Genomic DNA, 18,890 nt, shown 5'->3' with positions numbered 1-18,890 from the left:
CAACGCCAAACAGCAGCTAGCGTTGGGGTTTGGCAGCACAAAAAACATACACACAAAAATTGGAGTTAATTTTGGAACTGGACTTTAGGTGCGGCATCATAGGGTCCGCTGCTGTCGTTTGCATTGATCCTTATCACATAGTATGATTTGTGGTTATTAGTAACTTCTTGAATATGGCAAAGAAATGGTCAATTCTCTGACTGAAAAAGAAATGCTCACATGGACTCCCTTCACACATGACATGCAATAGAAATCTGAACTTACTGGGATCCACTGGCGCCGGACGGAGGCAAGATGGCCGCCGTAGCTCTGTAGAGGACAGTCGCTTATTCTCCTCTCTCCCACCCTAGGATGTGAACGGACTCGTGAATACGGGGATGTGGGTGCTGGCTGGTTTGCTGTCCCGTTTCACGGCAGGTTTACTCAGGGCAGCTTCAATTAATACGGGGACAATTTTGCTTGGTTGCTGGAGAAAGATAATCATTGCTGCTAAAGTACCCCACGAAATGTCGCAGAAAAGCAAATTGGATAAGGACAAAGATAAACCACCAGGGTCGATCAAAGGCCCAGCAGTAAGAGAAGGAGCAATCCCAAAGGTACCAGCCACTGCTGCCAAGAAACAGACGGAGCATATTAGCCGATCTGCTAAGAGCGCCCTGCTCAAAAAAACAGAAAAGCAGGAGAAGAAGACTGAAGTAAAACCAGAGACCCGTCTGGCGGCGAGTAAGGCCGCGAAGGAGGCAACTTTGGACACGGAAGGGAAAAACCATCGAGCTCAAATGGTGGCAGCTAAGGAGCAGATGCAGCAATCAACCTTACCGGAATCCTTCACCTCCAAGGTACTCCCGCTGGCTCAGATGCAGGCGCCTGACCTCCGGCAGCCCGGAGCAGCGAGCAGAGTTTCATCGGTAAAGCAGATCGAGACGGGATCTCCGAGGATGGCAGCTGGGCTTAACGCAGATGCCGGAGAAACAGCAGACCGCGAGGACGCAAGCGTCAAGGGCCCGGTTGCTGGGCAACCACGGAAGGCTGCGGGAGATAGCATGCAGCAAGCGTTGCAGAGTGCAGATGCCGAGAAGGCGAGCGAGGAGGAGAAAGCCGACTCAAAAGGTAACGCGCTAGAGCAGCTGGAAAAGCGCAATAACACTCAAATGCTAGACGCACTGATGAATGTTGAATTAGGCTTAAACAATAAAACTTTACAGCATCTCGACCCGAGCTGGGGGAGCACACAGAGCCTAAGAGACCAACAAGATCTCGTGTACGACCAGGAGAATGGTAAAGGAGGTAGAGAAGATAGAGGTACAAGGGGAGGTTCTCCTGAGTTCTTCTCAGTCAATGAGGGATCCGACACTACAGACATTAGTGAACCGGAAAACGAGGAAGAGGGGAGCAGCACGGATCAGTCATCAGATTCTGATACAAGTAAGGATTCCAGGGATCAAGCGACCAAGAAGAAAAAGAGAGCTGGAGCCAGAAGAGATGGAAGAGGGTCTAGAAGCAGTATGAATAAGAAATTGTCTTGGGACTACTCGGCTACATCAGAAAACTATCAGGAAAGAGATCAGAATGAGGGCGAAAATGAGGAAAGGGTAAAATCGCAAAATGTAACTCTGGAAATGTTATTTGGAACTTTGAAGCAGATGCATTCTGAGGCCAGAGCAGAAAGCCGAAGAGCAAAAAGAGACACAAAAAAACTACAAGCCTCTCTCAGAAGAGTAAGCAGAAAACAGGAAGAGGTTGAAGTGAGAGTAACTCAAGTGGAAGAAAGGACTAGCAGAGTGGAAGATGAGGTGACAGATTGGAAGACTTTTAAGTTGGAACAAGAAAAGGTAGTAGAGGACTTACAATGGAAGCTAGAAGACTTTGAAAACCGCCAAAGGCGAAACAACGTAAGACTTTTGGGACTTGAGGAAGGGCGGGAGGGTCAGGACCCTACAGGGTATGTGATAAAAGTATTAACAGAAGCTTTTCCAGATTCGAAATGGCAGTGGGAACTTGAAGTACAAAGGGCCCATAGATATCCTCTGTTCATAAAGAACAATCGTGGGGGGCAAGAGAAGGCGTTACCAAGAGCTATGTTGGTTTTTCTAGGAAATTTTTTAGCAAGGCAAGAAATAATTGACAAAGCTAGACCTGATGCCAGAAAGACTGCTGATGGAAACACATTTTTTGCTAGACCTGACTTCTGCCACGTCACCGTGGAAAGAAGGTGGAAGTTAAGGCAGATGATAGTACCCTTCCAAAAGCAAGGTGCGGAAGCCTATCTGTTATTCCCGGCAAGGCTGAAAGTAATTAGAAAGGGGTATACAAAGATGTTCACATCAGAGATAAAAGCGGGGGAGTACCTTGCAGAGATTACGGAATTAGACAAAAGAAAAGAGAGTAGACCCAGAACCCCGCCAAAAACCCCAACAGACAGCCCACCAAAAACCCCGTAAAGGTAGTAGCAAACCAAATGTGTATAGAGTAGTTGATAGCTGTGGAAACAGGATGGGAGAGAGTAGCGACTCTGCAGACTACAGGGGCCACAAATAGGTCAAGATTGACCTATTTGCCTGTGGCAAGGGGGGGTGGGATCCAGAGGGGAGGGAGACAGAGGGAGGGAGGGGGAGGGAGGTCGGGGGGGGAAGACAGGCACTCAGGTGGCGGGCACAAGCACAAGCACAAGCACAACACATGTAGAAGAGTAAAGAAAGACTTGATGGGTAAGGTGCATAATAGCTTTGTATTAAAATTTGTAGGTAAGGAAACAACGAAGCTATGGAATACAGAAAACGGGGGAGGAAAAATATGAGCTATAATGACTTGTAGGATAGTTTCGATGAACATTTGTGGACTAAATGATCTAAATAAAAGGCTTAAAACCACTGCCCTGCTAAAATCGCTGAACCCTGATTTAGTTGTGTCTTCAAGAGACACATATTGAAGGTACTAAGGCTTATCTACTAGATCAGCTTGGTTTTAATGTATTAGTGAAAACTAACCAAAATACAAAAACGAGAGGGGTGGCTATTCTAGGCAAGAGATATGACACGCAGGTAAAAAGAAAGAAGGAAGATCAGTGGGGTAGATGGGCTATAGTTGAATTAGTGTTTAGGGGGAAACTATCACGGTTGTCTCGGTCTACGGATCTACAGGAGACGACCCTGAGATTTTTCAATATTTAGACACAGAATTAGCGCAATGGCCAGAACCCATCATACTTTGCGGGGATTTGAATATACATGATGCAGATAGCAGCTTCTTAGATCCTGGTAGGAATTATTCAGGAAGGAAAAAAAGGACTTATAGAGCCTTAGCAAATATGGTAAGGAATAATTCGTTAGAAGACCCATGGTTAAAATGTCATCCAAATCTAGATGGGAGCACCTTTTTCTCAGCTCCCCACCAAATACTGGTTAGGTTAGATTATTTTTTAATTACGAGAAGTCTGATGGATAGAGTAAAGGTAGATAGGGAACCGAGGATTATCTCAGACCATAATCCATTAGTTTTAACCGCAATAATTGGACAAAAGAGAAATAAAGAGCTGAGACAATGGACTTTTGACAGAGCACTATTGCAGGATCAGTGCTATAGGGAAAGAATGAGCAACTGGATTAAGGAATACTGGGAGATAAATAAGGGCACATCATCACCAGGGATAGTGTGGGATGCTTTTAAGGCTGGTATAAGAGGGGAAACTCTGAGCTATGTCATTAAGACGCAGAGAGAGCCAAAGGCAAAAGCTGAAGAAGATATTAAATTAGTTAGGGAAGCAGAGGAAGCACTTATTTCAGCTATAACTTCACACTCCCCTATCGACCAGATTTTATTGAAAATAGTTGCTCTTAAAACGGAAGCCCTGGACGGGATGGCGAAAAAGACAGTGGAGAGGTACATAGCAAATAAAGAAAAGGTTTATGAACTTAGTGAACGAGTAGGGCATATACTGGCTGTGCTAGCCAGACAAAGGGAGGGATTGGCTGATATCAAGGAGATCAAGAATTCTCAGGGGGGTATAGTTAAGGAAGCTGAGCAGGTTAGAGAGGTCTTTAAACATTTTTACACGGAACTTTACACACTTGATGGTCAGGAAAAGGTATAAGAACTTACCTAAGTGAGATAGAGCCCCCAGTGATATTAGAGCAAGACAAAAATAGGCTGGAAGAGGCACTGCAGTTGAATGAACTGGTTGAGGCTTTGAGGGATTTACCATCTGGGAAAGCAGCTGGCCCGGACCAGTTGTCGGTAGAATTTTATAGAACCTTTCAACCATCACTCTTAGAAGAAATGTTTAATGTGATGTTGCTAGCACAAAAGGCTGAGTCTGTCCCAGAGTCATGGGGCGGTGCAGACATTATTGTAATACCGAAGAAGGGTAAACCCACAGATGTTCCGGGGTCTTACCGCCCCATTACCTTAATGAATGCAGATGTTAAGGTGTTCTCCAAAATTTTGGCAAAAGGCTATCAAGGGTAATAGAAACATTGGTAGTTCCTTCACAGCACGGTTTCATTCCAGGAAAGGGAACGACTCAACACACTAGACAAGTAATCACGGCATTTGATGCAGCAAACATTCTAAAAGACCCTATGGCTGCTCTGTTTTTAGATGCTGAAAAAGCATTTGACAGGGTCTCCTGGAGATACTTTCGGGAAGTTTTGAGTTGGAACGGTATAGGGGCAGGTTTTATAAAGGCCTTACAGACCTTATATATAAATACGACTGCCAAAATAAGGGTTAACAAAGGGCAATCATCTGCAGTTAACATTCAGAGAGGAACAAGGCAGGGGTGTCCCTCTTCCCCTCTGCTTTTCGCTTTATATCTTGATCCCTACATACGAAAATTAGAAGCTAATGCTCAAATTCCGCCATTAGTTCTGAATGGATGTAGATTCAAAACGTTAGCGTATGCCGACGACGTGGCTATTCTGACTGCACAACCTATAGTAGCTATTAGAGCAATCGAAGCTGAAGCGGGGCGATTTGGGCAGTTCTCAGGGTATAGTTTGAATAACACCAAAACCCAGATTGTAAAAAATCAGTGGGTAGTATGTAATGACGATAGAGTGGTGGAAGCAGCAACCTACTTAGGGGTTCGAATTACAGTAGAAATAGATAAGATTGTTAAAAGTAATTTGGACCCCTTGCTGGCTCAAGTCATAAAGGATTTGGAAAGAATGAATAATTTACACTTATCACTCGTGGGATGCACAAACATTATCAAGATGATGATCTTTCCTAAGTTTTTATATTTTTTCAGGGCCATACCTCTGTTGTTTGAAGCCAGCTGGTTCAATAGTATAGAAGCCATATGTAACAGGTTCATTTGGGCACATGGTAAGACCCGGAGGGCTTATAGATTTATGACATTACCTAGGGAAAAGGGGGGATGGGGTGCACCTGATTTTCGTTTATACTATATGGCTACTGTCTTGCAATATATACAAGGACTAATTGGGGGGAATGCTGATGATGCAAGAATGCAAGACATGTCTACGAAGGTCTACACTGTTGTATTAGGGCCAAATGCTTGTAATTGTTTTCTAAAATGTACAGACTTTAGCTATTTTAAAAGAACCAGGTTTAAAACTGTCATGGCGGCAGTTACGGTATGGAATGCTTTTTTAAAGAAAGCCAAGATGGGGAGATATAATAGATATGTCTCGTTGCTCAACAACAGATCGCTCCCGGTGGAACTATTTGCTGATCAAACTATGGCAGAATGGGCAGCGAGTGGGATTACGCAAATAGGGGATTTGTTTGATCAGGAAGGTTTCAAGCAGTTCGCAGATCTGAGAGAGGTATATGGTATAGACAACAGGGGGTTTTTCAAGTACTTGCAGATTAGAAGCTTCTTAAAGAATAAATCGGGAGGGCCAGCAGGCTTTAATAAAACAGAAATAATGGAGAAAATTATGATGATGGGGGATTGCACAATCAGGTCCTTTTATGCAGCTTTGTTGAAAGAAAAGCAGGACGATTTAGAGAAATACAGCATGAAGTGGGCAGACAAACTGGGGGTTAATAGCAATATATTCTCTGAATCCCTAAACTTAGGCTGCACAATTTTAAGTGCTGCCCCTTTGCAGTCCCAACACTACAAAACACTATACTTTCTCTATTTTACGCCTGAGAAAATAGCAAAATGGGGCGGGAACACAGGAATAAACTGCCCCCGATGCAATGAGCTGGAAGCAGATAGCATTCACATATTTGCAACATGTCCACAGCTTCATTCATTGATCAGAGAGATAGAGGGCTTTTTAGCAAGATCCTTGGGGATTGTGATTTGTCTTACACCATCTTGGATTATGTTAGGGGTGGCTGAACAGGAGCAGGAACAACATACTGAACTTCTGTTTGTATTAATGGCAGTTTACAGACTGACAATAGCCCGGGCTTGGTTAGATAAAAATCCCCCTAAATTTCAAGACTGGTTGGCAAACACGCTGTATGCCCACAAGATAGAGGAAAACATCTATGCTCGGAAAGGAAGGAGAGGAAGATGTCTGGGGAGAAGAATTTGGGAGCCATTAAGTAAATGGAAAGAGAAGCAAAGAAAAGCTGACCAGGGGGCGGTTGGGGGAAAGTCAGGGGGGAATTTTCCTAACTAATAGCTCCTTTTTTCTTTTATATCTTCTATCTTCTATTTTATGATATGCTTGGTTATAAATTTGAAACTAAGTAAATTACTGTAAACTGTTTAAATGTACTTGTGTAATTTGAAATGTGCTTATGTTGGCAAAGAAAAATAAAAAAATTTAAATAAAAAAAAAAAAAAAGAAATCTGAACTTACTAGCCTGGGTGAGGAGAGTGGAATGCTGTGCTTTGCTCTGATTGTCTAGTTTGGGTGTTTTTATGGTATAGTTGTCTAGATGTACGTTTAACATTGCACTGCACACTATGTATACAATGGGACTCCCAGTTTGACAACGGGGTTGCTTCAAGCATGTGACTCCATGAAAGATCCAATGCAGCAGAAGTAAGGCACTCCTGGGGAAAAAGTGCTATTTTTGGTATGTGACTCATGAGTTGGAGTTGACTCACAAAATGGGCGGTCAATTCCACTACCACTGTGTCCGGAGTTATAAAAGGCAGGAAAAAGTGTGAGCCCCAGGCCAAGTCTCCTCTTTTGTAGCATCCCCACTCCTCCGAACATTGAGGTTGAGGCTCAGTGCACAACCTCCATTGTGCACGGCCAAAGTGAGTGACCATGAGGGGTGGGATGCCCAACTCCCCAATCCCACTGAAGGATACAAAAAAGGGGTGGGTGGAATGCTAGAAGTGATCTCAGCCACTTGTTATTACTAGGGCTTTATTGTAGTCTATTGTTATTTTGCACAGTATGCCAACTCAGTTTGGCCTCAGCCATGTGCAAATCTTGACCCTGCTCAAATAGGAACAGCCCAGCCCAAACTACGAGGCCAGGTCTTCCCTGAACTGGAACACAAACAGCCCAAGGTGGGTTTCACCCTGATTGGGGCTTTTCAGTCAGTTGTAGCTTGGTTCCAGTGACATAGTGAGCAAGGTAGTCATGTCTGGGCATACCCATCACACTTGGGGCGTCAAAATTAAGAATGCAAAAAAGTGATGGATTGAATGTTTGAATTAATTGCATGTCACTGGTAATTACTTGGGGCCGTATCCAGTCCATCATTATTTTGCACACCATTCCATCTCAGTTTGGACCCAGCCAGATGCACATCAGTCTTGACCCTCCTCCAATAGGAACAGTGCATTACAAACTGACAGGCCAGGTCCTTCCTGAACCAAAACACAAGCAATCCAAGACCCAAGCCTAAAGTCCTGCGCAGCCACAGATGTATGCCAATAGCAGGTCGGGTGCAGGACCTGCCGAAGACATTGTGCAGCAAGGGATGGGCAGCCAACACCCTCCATGCACAGACACCTATTTGCCAATGGCAAAGATACATAAAAACAGAAAAAAGGAGAAAAACAACTAGTTAAATTATGTTATAAGTGTATTTAAAAACAAAACTGAAAATGTCATTAGTTTTACGTGTTTCAGCCAGAACCATCACTCCGTTTTTTAAAATTAAGGGGCATATTATCAAGAACGGCATTAAAATTATCGCCGGTTTAGCAGCAGAAAACTGCCGCTAAATCGGAGATAATGTGCTTGATAATATGCCCTGGAGAATTCCCATAGAAGCCCATGTTCACACCAGAACATGGACTTCTATTGGAATACTCAAGGGCATATTATTAAACCCATTATCGCCGTTCTTGATGATATGCCCCATAGAGACATAGAATGAGCACTGAAGTGGGAAACGGGTATGAGACCTAGCGGAGTCAGTTCACAACTATGAGGACATGGCCAGTCCCCACTGTATTCACCAGACTTCCAGCAAAGATGAATTGAAAAGGGGCAGTCCTTCAAATATTTTGAATCAGTGAACCTTTATTTCTTGCTTGGCAGTAGCAAAGGTTAACACGTTTTGGCTTTCACGTTGATCATAATCATAACCTTGTTCTAACCAGGCATCATATTTAAATACTTAACCTGAAAAGAAACGTAAAAGTAACAAAGCACTTTTCAGTGGCGGATTACCAATAAACACAAACAAAATAAGTTAGTTTCATATTGATCATAAATATAAACAATGGTTGAATTGACCTCCAGGGTAAGACTTAGCTCACTGGATCATACAGGGATCTTGTGCATTGTTGTCACTTACCTGTAAGCACCAATTCTTGCTTTCGTTCCATGGGAGCGAATAAAGAACAGTGTATTGTGTTACTCAACAGAATGGGTGGGATGGTGGAAGCAAAAACCCAAACCACAATTTTTAGGACACCCACAATTTCAAAACATCCAAAATTTACCTTTGGTGAGCCCGCCTTGGTGTTGATATTGTCTTAAAAGGCACCCTCCTCAACATTAGACTCAACATTAATTTAGCAGAGTAGCAATTAAGTAACTAGGGCCACTCAATAACTAGGTTGAAAAAAGCTCAAAATCAAGCGGTACAGAACTAAAGATTATGGGCTAGATGTAGGTAAAAAGGTACCGAATTTTACCGATTCGGTATTTTAGAATCAGTAAAATCTATGTAGGTAATTATTTGGTATTTTTACCGAATCGTTAAGATTCGGTAATTTACCGATTCGGTAATTGCCATTCATTCCTATGGGCCTGGAGGCCCATAGGAATGAATGGCAATTACCGAATCAGTAAATATCAATTCGGTAAAATTGTGAAATAGTCAAGGGTGGCAGGATGTCACTTTGACACCCTGTTGCACCCCTGATTAGTGCTTGTGTGCCACGTGGCACACATACATGCCCCAAGGGCATGTTTCTGTGCCACATGGCACAGGTGTAAATGCACATATTTGCATTTACATAGGAATTCTTTATTTATCACCAACTAATAGTTGGTGGTAAATAACGAATCCTTAAAGCCCTGTAGCACTGTTTACAGTGCTACCTACATTTCAAAATACAGATTCTGTAATTTTACAGAATCAGTAATTTTACTGAATCGGTAAATTTACAGAATCGGTAAAATTACTGAATCGGTAAAATTACCGAATCTGTATTTTTTCATGCCCTACATCTCCGTATCCAAATACCGGTCGGTAACGGCCGAAAATCGGTACTGTCTGCCCTTTACCGACCAGTATTTGGATCCCTACGTCTGGCCCTAAATGACCTGACAGCTCAAATTTAGAGTACATTATAGGTAATCGGAATTATTCTAAGTCCCAAATGAACATCAAAATCATTAAGATTACTGAGACATCATTCAGTCCTTGCAATGCAGAGGCGTGGAAGAAAAAACACACAGTGCCACGGGTAGGGAGGGGGAAGAGACAGGAGAGGACAACAAATGACAGAGATTTCAGCAAATTGTGATTTAACTAAAATAGGCTCATAAACACACGTCTGCACATCATTTTAAACTAGTTTCATAATAATAATAATAATAATAGGGAGATTTATAGAGCGCCTGGTTACGCGCACCGGCGTGTCCCCGCGCTATGACAAGTGGAAGTGACAGAATCAAGCAGCCAACATCAGTACCAGTCTACCGGGTAAAGAGGTGAGTTTTAAGTTTACCCCTGAATCTGGACTCAGATGGCTGAAGGCGTAGTTCCAACGGCAGTCCATTCCAGCTTCTAGCTGCCAAATATCTAAAGGACTTACCCCCCATACGAGCCTTTTTAATTTTAGGAATTTTCAGCAGCCCAGCACCTGTGGAACGCAGGGGACGAGGTGGCTCATAATGAGTGATCAGGTCCTGTAATGGTATAGGCGCCTTACCGCCCATAATGCGGTGGCACGTGCACAGTGCCTTACACTCGATCCTGCTTCTCACTGACAACCAGTGGAGTGCCTGGAGCGCTGTCTTCGAAGCCGACCTTCTGGTTAGTCTCAGGACCAAGCGGGCCGCGGCATTCTGTAACACCTGCATTCATGCTCCTTCTGTATTATCGCATTGGATCCATTGTTAAAATTATTATTCAGCTAAATGTATTTTCCATGAAAACGCTAATTTCAAAAACACTTGAACACATTTTCAGGTGCTCTATTAAGTGTATCATTTCTGTCACGTGCATTCTGGGCCCCAACAGAGTTACAGGAGACTCATCTCAGATGCATCAGGTGGGTTTGGGGGCTTAGTGGACTAATGCATCCACTGCAGGGTCCTGTGTTTAACCTCATGGTCACAGGTTCAAATCCTGGTAGATCCACTCAGACTTTCATCCATCTGAGGTTACTAAAATGAGTACCATTGGGTAACAATAAACATCTGTTATTCGGTGCCAAGATGCCTAAAGTTGAACGTGCGCTTTACAAATTTATGTTATGTTATCCAACATTACAGCACTGGCGCCTGTATACACAGACAAGGAGGAGCTTATACTCACCTCCTCTCAGTCCTGCCTCTGACTCAGGTCAACCCCTACCTTGCTGGGTCCACGCCCACTGAAGACTACAAGTGCAAACTCTTGTTCACCTACATACCTTCCACAGACTCCACTGATAGATACCAGGCCACAGATGATTAACTTCTGCTGGGTTGGGGGCTACAGAAGGAAGGGATCAGAAGTCTCCTGGATGGGGATACATCTGCATAAGTATTGCAAGTATGAGGCTAAGAGAAAGCAAAGGATAATGGAATAGTAGCCTGTAGTGGTCTGTGGCTGGTTGGTGTGCACTCTCACACTATGCCTGTGCTGCCATTTACTGTAAATGGTGAGGAACACAGATTGCTTTTGAAACACCATACTTACAAGTAATCTGGTGTTGGGGTGGCTATTCTGCCCCCAGATGTTAACAATACTCTTGGGGTGCAGAATTACTGAGGATTACAAGTGAAATTCTGAAGTTTCACTGAGAACTAGGGAATTACTGGTGAGATTGCTGTTCACCACCCTGTCCGTCACCCTTTCTCCTCCATGGTTTTGTCTCACATTTTGGCTGTTTTAAACAGCTGGATTCCCTGTGGAATACCCCTAGGGCTATTGAACGGGTTAGCGGCCACACGGACAATCTGGCAATAGGGAAAATATTGTCTGCAGAGAGGACTGCACAGAGGTGATTGAAGGCCCTAGCATGTCTGCATGGTAAGGTGAGTTTAAACTGCTCCATCAGCTGGTGTGTCTATGCAGCATAGCTACCTCTGGGCCAAGCATGCCTGTCTGCTAAGACTTTAGCAGAAGATCACTACAGATGGAAGAAGCAAGGAGAAATGAGGCAAGAAAAAGATAATGTTGCAGCCCAAGGAACCACAGCTCCAGCACTGATCCATTTACTACAATAAACAAGAAAATCCTCTGCTCCTCTTGCTTTTACTTTAAGGACTCGTGTAATGTACTCACTGGTGTTTGGAGTTATCTTAGACTGCTAGTATCTACTGTTCTTTGTATCAGTCCCAGCCACAGCAGACCATGCTTTCTAGATTAGTCGATTACACTAACAATGATCTTACAGGTTGATATGCAAAGTGTATTTACATTTTTTGTACATGGCTTTTCAAGTTAGTGACTGAATTTTGATTGCTTACCTTTAGTCAGGAAAAAGTCATACTCAGCACACGAACTCGTGCTCTTACGCACACTGAACTTGCACAAGTTTGGGCTTTCTTGGTCAAAAGTGACGATCGCAGATTGGAACTCAGTGTTATCCTCAGGATCTTGCAAACATTCAATATAATATTCACTCATATTGCTGGGTACCTTGAGAAGATTGGAATGCATCTGTTTAATCAGGTTTAGGAGACTCCATGGTGCATTTGATGTTAATATGGGGGTGGGGTCACTTGGCAAGGTTGCCCATCGAGTCGTTACTGCTGACTGCCTGAACCTGTATGAGGTGTTCGGTTGCAGACCAGTTATATTGATGGTGTTCTCGCCATCCTTAGTTTCCAGGTCCGTCCAGCTCTCTTCGCCCATCTTCGCGTACTCCACCCTATATTTCAATACTGCTTCAATTCCTGAAGAGCATGCACCACAAGTAACCAGTACATGGTCTTCAGATACTGTGTCTATCTGAGGGGCAGCCAGTCGAGGTGGGTGGAAGTCTGTACTTTTCAGGACCCCCCCTTCATACAGGTAAATGGAGGTCCCTGCAGCTGCATCCCCTTGATTGGTTTGAGCTGAAACTGAAGATACAATGAAGCATAACTTATTATTACCCTTATTATTGTGTGCAAAGTCGGTGAACTCTTTCACATTTGTTCTTGTTTTATGCACATCAGGACCGGTTAACCAACTTCTGGATTTTTTCTCAATAGGATCGGCAATGATGGAGGTTGGACTGGAGGTTTGCTGCGTAGAATGTGAGTCCAGCCATTGTTTTAGATCTTTTAAGTATAACTCTTCTTCTTGCAATAGAGGCAAATTGAATGAGACCACAGATTCGAGTTTAGGATCCAGCAAGAATTGGTTGAGTTGGTTTTGAGACCACAAAACTTGAACTTGCTTGGACTCTAGCAGTAAGTTAAGGCAGTAGCTGAGATTATATATCTCTTCCTGTATCTCATCCATAAATTCACTGAGTTGCTGAGTATTAAATGGGGACTGCTCTTTGGTAGTCAAAATGTTGACCAGCGCACTCTGCTCATCATCTCCTGCACGAATGGCGGGCAGAGCTCTAGCAAGGTCATTCTGGAAGAGGAGCCTGTACTGCCTGCAGAGATTTTTGAATCGCTGGATTTTATGCTTGAACTTGGGGAAGTGCACTGCAGCTGGCTGGGTCAGCAGGTCATTACAATGCATGTTGATATCGTTGAGGTCTTCCATCACAGACTGGAGATCTTCTATCAGCATGCTCGAAACACTGCGTACCAGCTGAGCGGCGTTAGAATTCAGGTTCTTCAGCGGATAGAGCCAGACCTTCACAGGAACCGCCTTCTCATTATTTGTGCCAAGGAGCGCTGGGAGGCTTTTATAGATAAGGATGGACTCGAGATATGTCGTGGGATTGTTTGTTAAGGAAAAGTCCCCGTGAAACGTGCAACTGATATTCTCAAATTTAGCATTGTCAGTGTCATTAATGTTGACCGCTCCATTCCCATCAATGCTAAACGATGGGATACTTTTTACAGCTACTGTTAAATCCCCGTGTATCTCCTGCTTGTTGTCATTAGAGGAGAACTCGCGTTCAAAAATGAAGAAAGAATGTGCCCCATACAGCACCCCCGTCACCACATGGGTTGCCAGATTGTGGTCAAATACTTCTGGATAAGTGATATTGTGGGGACCTAATTTTTCCATAGTAAGTTGTTCAAACTTGGTTGTTGTTGAATATTGTAACGTGACTCTGGCCTTCTGCTTGGAGGTCTTCGTATCCTTCAAATATTTTGCAGATCCTCCCACTTCCACCAAACCCCCCAAGAAACTCGCTTTTACTGAGGCCGAGACATCTAGCACCGAAGTTTTGTCTTCAATGGTGTCAGAGAGGATGATTTTGAAATCTGTGTTGGGCTGTGGTGTTACAAGCACATCTTCCTCAATGTTCTTCGAGCCCCATAGACTAACACCTGAAAATACAAGGAAACAGAGTCTGATTATCTGAGGCCATGCCTTTGAAATTTCAGATACAGAAAAGTTCACACTTCTGAGCCCTAGTTTAGTTCAGTATTATTCCCACTGATGGCATCAGCACTCAGCATAAAGCAGAAGGTGGTGTAGGCCCATCAGAACAGTGTGGTACCAATCCACAAAGGCATTAAAGAGTGCATACTATGGGAGTAGTACTTCCCGTTCTCATGAAAGCCCCCGTGAATTGGCCCGACATGTCCTACTCTCAATAGGTAAAAAAGAGGGGCAAACCTTTTTATATGTTCTGAGGATCTAAATATTCCAAAAGATTCACAATATAGATTTTTTGGGGGCAATTCAAAAAGACATTTAAGAGTGTTAAGTAGTACTGCGAGAGTAGTATGTTCCCTGCTCATGAATTGCTTTGTGAATTGGACCCTCTGTTTGCAAAGGGCTGAAATATCCCAAGTATTTTTACCAGTGTTTCTTCAATATTTCTTTTTTCAATTTTGTTAAATAGAGCATCTGCCTTGCATTCTTGCCAACTTTCCTAATGCAGGTGGTGGGCTACTGCTTCTGCAGTAGTCCTACCGCCTACTGATTTATACCCTACTTATTGTTGCTTTCTTAGAAAGGGCATTGTTGGGCACCTGAAGTGTATGAAAAAATTAACACGTGCCCTTGCACGGCCTGAAGGGAGCTGCCTGAGCCTGACGTGTTTGCTGCGACAATCATTATGCTGAAGCAAATGTAAAAGATTTCAAGCACCAACAGAGTAAATAGAAGGTAGAATTCTACCATGGTACTAAAACAACGGAAATTTGAAGGTATATAAACATGACAGTAATCAAGCATACTCTTACGGTGTGGACACTACCAAATGTACCTAGCATGTATATGGATGTAAAGCCAAGAATCCCTTAAGAAAGAGCCATCCCCATTACCTGAGTGGAGAGAATGACCCCGTCTTGGTCTCGAGTTGGACATCCACAAGGGTTGTCAGACCACTGTGTGTTGAAGCTTCAGCATCCATACCCCAGAATCTTTTATCAGGGTGAAAGTGTATCCTCTGCTTATCTAGTGTAGGTATTGTTCTTTAATACCATAAAGATAGTCTCTTGATTCCTACCACAGTCAATATGCTGTGAGTATGATTATGTAAATGAGCCTAAATCAATACTTGCAACTATGCAAAGTAATAATGTCACTCTAGGATGAAGCTGACCATGACTTTTAAGCAGAGTATGTTCATGCTGTGATGTATGTCATGTGTAATAAATGAAGCTAGTTTCAAGGAAACCAATCAACATTTATTCAGCACATACCTGGGTAAAAGGTCAGTGTTAGACCCATTATGCAATGCAAGGAAGGAAAAATGTTGGGAAAAGGTCATTTTGCTACTTAGGCCTAGTTTGCGGTACATAACACCCTATTAGGAAAGGATCCCTTTTAAGACCATGTTACTGGTACATAGGGCCATCCATCAGACTGGCGCTGGGTACCTCAGATCAAGGATCTGATTCTATGCTTCATCTAGGCGCATTCGTTCAGCTAACTTTCTTCTGGCCAAATTCCCAAGGAGATAGCAGTCCAGAACTGGTGGCAGGCCCTTCTCATTTTTAGGACCATCTGTATTGAACAAACTTCCCCTGGAGTTGCGGATTATTTCAGCCACCTCCCAGTTTCAGAAGCAACTAAAAACAAGATTTTGTAATCAGCTGCAATGCTTAGGTCTCCGAGCCAGTCAACAGTTGAAGTGCAGAGTGCCAGAACACTCCCTGGAGTAACAGTGCACTGTACAAAGGCCCTTTACATTACATTACATTACATGTGGCACAAGAACTCTGCTGTCATTTGTTGGAGACTGATTACCTCGATCTCTTTCAACCTGGATCCCAGCCAACACAAATTCTGGAAAAAAATTATTTGGAGGACATAGTACCTCAGTTCAAGCTCCTTCTCTTTGGAATGCCCTTATATCTGTGCATGGAAGCAGACTTTACAAGCTAAAAAGATTAAAGAACTGGCTCTAAACATAACAATAATGAGGATACAATTTGGGTGCCCCACATGCCAGCAGATCTTTGTGATCTACTGGTGGAATATCAGGGAACATGGAGCACCTCCAATGGATTTAGAGATTGTAAAGTCTACTGGGAAAAATCACAAACTCAGGCCAGAGGAAAATCAAACAGGGGTAGGTGGCACAGCTTTCCTTGTGATGCAACAACATCACTTCCTACAACACAGACCACTGGATACCTCCCTTATTAGAGATCCTTCGGACGTTTCTTTTAACTATATGGTCTTGATTGTTCAGACCCCACTGTCACCTAAAATTCTAACTTGGTCCTGATAATGGCCAAACGCTGTCAAATTCTACAGCGTAATATATGGTGCCTACCTCGTGATTGCCCAGAAAAATTATTCTGTTCTTAATGTATCAAATGCATGGGCATCATTAAGAGTACAATGTATATATCACTTGTTTTTTGCACCCTACTTTCCGCTGTATATACCCCTTCATGTGTCACCTTCTCACGAGAATTTGTTCACAGCAATTTACCTTCACCTACCCAGCCGGACTTTGGGCAAACCTTCCTTCGTCTTTCTGCTGAATCTCCCCTTACCCCCTTCCCCTCTATACTCCACTTATCTCGTTCTCTATGATCTTGTAATTGTTTTTCTAGCAACTGTTGTATATTGAAACGGATGTAATCTTGTAATTCTGTTGAACCTCATGTAAAGCGCTCTGATACCGCCGGGTCTAGCCAGCGCTATATAAAACTCTTTAAATAAATAAATAAATTTAATGTAACACAGTGTGTTTATGATTGTTAATTTGACCGTATAACCAAATATATGTAAAAAGCATTTCCTCAATCAAATGTCTCCTGGTCTCTTGTCTCCCTGCTCCCCTTCCCCTGTTCATTGCTATTTATAGTTTTTTTGTAAATTGTCTACTATTCAAAATCATTTGAGGCACTGTTGTATGCTATACATTATTTACCCTGGTCTCTACAGGGTTTACGGGTAACCTCCTGTAGTTTGTTACTGCACTGAACGTATACGGCTTCCCCATTGTTTGTTGGCTTGGAGTTATTTTAGTAAATGTTACCCTCCCATCTAATTACATATTTTTTTTATATTTGCAAAATTGTAATAAATAAAAAAATAGATATTTATGTTATGTATTAAAGAACGTAAACTTTTTTTGCATTAATATTTGAATTATAAAGGGGTAAAGAATATCGCATATATGTTCTGAGATTTTAATATTTAGTTTTTATTGTAACATTCTGTATTTAATATATTAATGTATAGAATTCATTTTTATATTTATACATTTATATTAGGGATGTATTCATCTTTTTTTTTTTAAAACAAATTTTATTGACAGATGTTATAACAGTCGCAGTTACCCAGAGGGATCTGCACTTCAAAGGCATACATATACATCACCATGTCGGTCTTTTAATAATAGTCAGGCATAGCTAGTAACAATGGATTTATTCATCTTTTAATTATTAAGGTTAATGTTGGTATGTTATGTTTGCAAATACCTAAAATTGTTTATACTATAGGGTCAGATAACTTTCTTTAAAAAATAAATGTAATATAAATGTAATATAAATGTAGTTTTTGTTAATTGTTTATTTTTTAAAATATGAAACAAGTATTCTTCAACTATCTTGAAACATCTTATGCCATTTATAACACTGCCAATTATAACTGTAAGAAGCTAAATTCCATTGCGGAATTATGACGTTTAAAATATTCTCTTTGCCATACACAAAAAAAAGTTTGACATGCATTAGCTAAACCAATAGATCTGCCTTATAATTGAAACAGTCAGACCTGTTGCCTTTGACAGTCCTTATTGATGACAACTTTTAGAAAAGTTGATTTGCATATTATCCCATGGGATTGTGTTTCTGGTACTTGGGCAAAAATGGATGAAAAAATATTGTGTAGACAAAATATTGTGTCGAGATTATCGAGGACAAAAACATTGTGAAGGTAAGTTTACATGTGAAAGCAGGTTTTTACTTAACTCCACTTGTACATACATTGATGGTGTATATATTGTCAAGATACATAGATGTGGAGTTAAGAATAGTAAATGTACACTACTCTACGTGCACCTACCTTCTTGATATTTTGGTGTTCTGCATTTTTGACACAATATTCTGTCCACATGATATGTTTGCCATCAATATTCTATTAGACATCCATGTTTGTTAAGATGTGGTCTTAGTCACAATCATAAATACTTAACCAGCATATTGTACTTATTGTTTACCTGGAATCATGGAATCGTTGCGACAGTCATACAACATCCCAAGCCGTAGAGGCCGACCAAGTGTTGATAATGCCAGGGTGGAACACATATTGTTCGAATCCATTTTTTAACAGATACCAAGAGCTGAAAATCAGAATCAAAATCTGAATGTAGATTATTATCATTGCATTTTGTTGCAGATATTTGTATACATAATCACTGACAATCGAAGGGTTGACTCCTGACCTTACCCTCGCTAGACCACCTAAAAATGAATAATCAGAGATGCTGATGCTGCTGAAAAAGTTGACACAGGACTAGAGTGGACGGAAAATATCTGGTAGAATACATTGACAACTGTCAGTGTAGGAACCATAATAAACAGTGAGTGTCCCAGATCTTCATGAGCTTGCTGTCAGTTTGGGAGGAAGGACAAACGCCCAAGTGTCCTGAAGTTCTATGGAGCAGGTGTGACTGTGAGGTCAGTGTAAGGATTGGTATATCAGGACGCCCTATGGAACAGTTGTCACTATGGGAGTTGGTACAAGGACCTGTATGGAACAGCTGTCAGAAAAAGAGTCCATTATCAAATCTGTACATCCAG

General features: G+C 42.1%; 1 protein-coding gene across 2 annotated transcripts in view; it reads right to left on the bottom strand.

The window, feature by feature from the left end:
* The window catches only part of LOC147663744 (verrucotoxin subunit beta-like), a 120,656-nt gene extending 102,224 nt beyond the window's left edge, over positions 1–18,432 (bottom strand). For both annotated transcript variants that reach the window (XM_086950231.1, XM_086950232.1), the window contains exons 1-2: positions 18,308–18,432; positions 12,027–14,003 (exon numbers count right to left, since the gene is read on the bottom strand). In XM_086950231.1, coding sequence (XP_086806357.1) covers positions 12,027–14,003; positions 18,308–18,410 — 2,080 coding nt within the window. In that variant the 5' untranslated portion in view covers positions 18,411–18,432. The remainder of the gene's footprint in view (positions 1–12,026; positions 14,004–18,307) is intronic.
* Positions 18,433–18,890: the final 458 nt, after the last annotated feature.

Source organism: Lissotriton vulgaris, unplaced genomic scaffold (genome assembly GCF_964263255.1).
Source record: "Lissotriton vulgaris unplaced genomic scaffold, aLisVul1.2 SCAFFOLD_2370, whole genome shotgun sequence".
NCBI lineage: Eukaryota > Metazoa > Chordata > Amphibia > Caudata > Salamandridae > Lissotriton > Lissotriton vulgaris.
The sequence above is the reverse complement of the archived record's forward strand: the minus strand, read 5'-3'. Positions and strand labels throughout refer to the sequence as shown.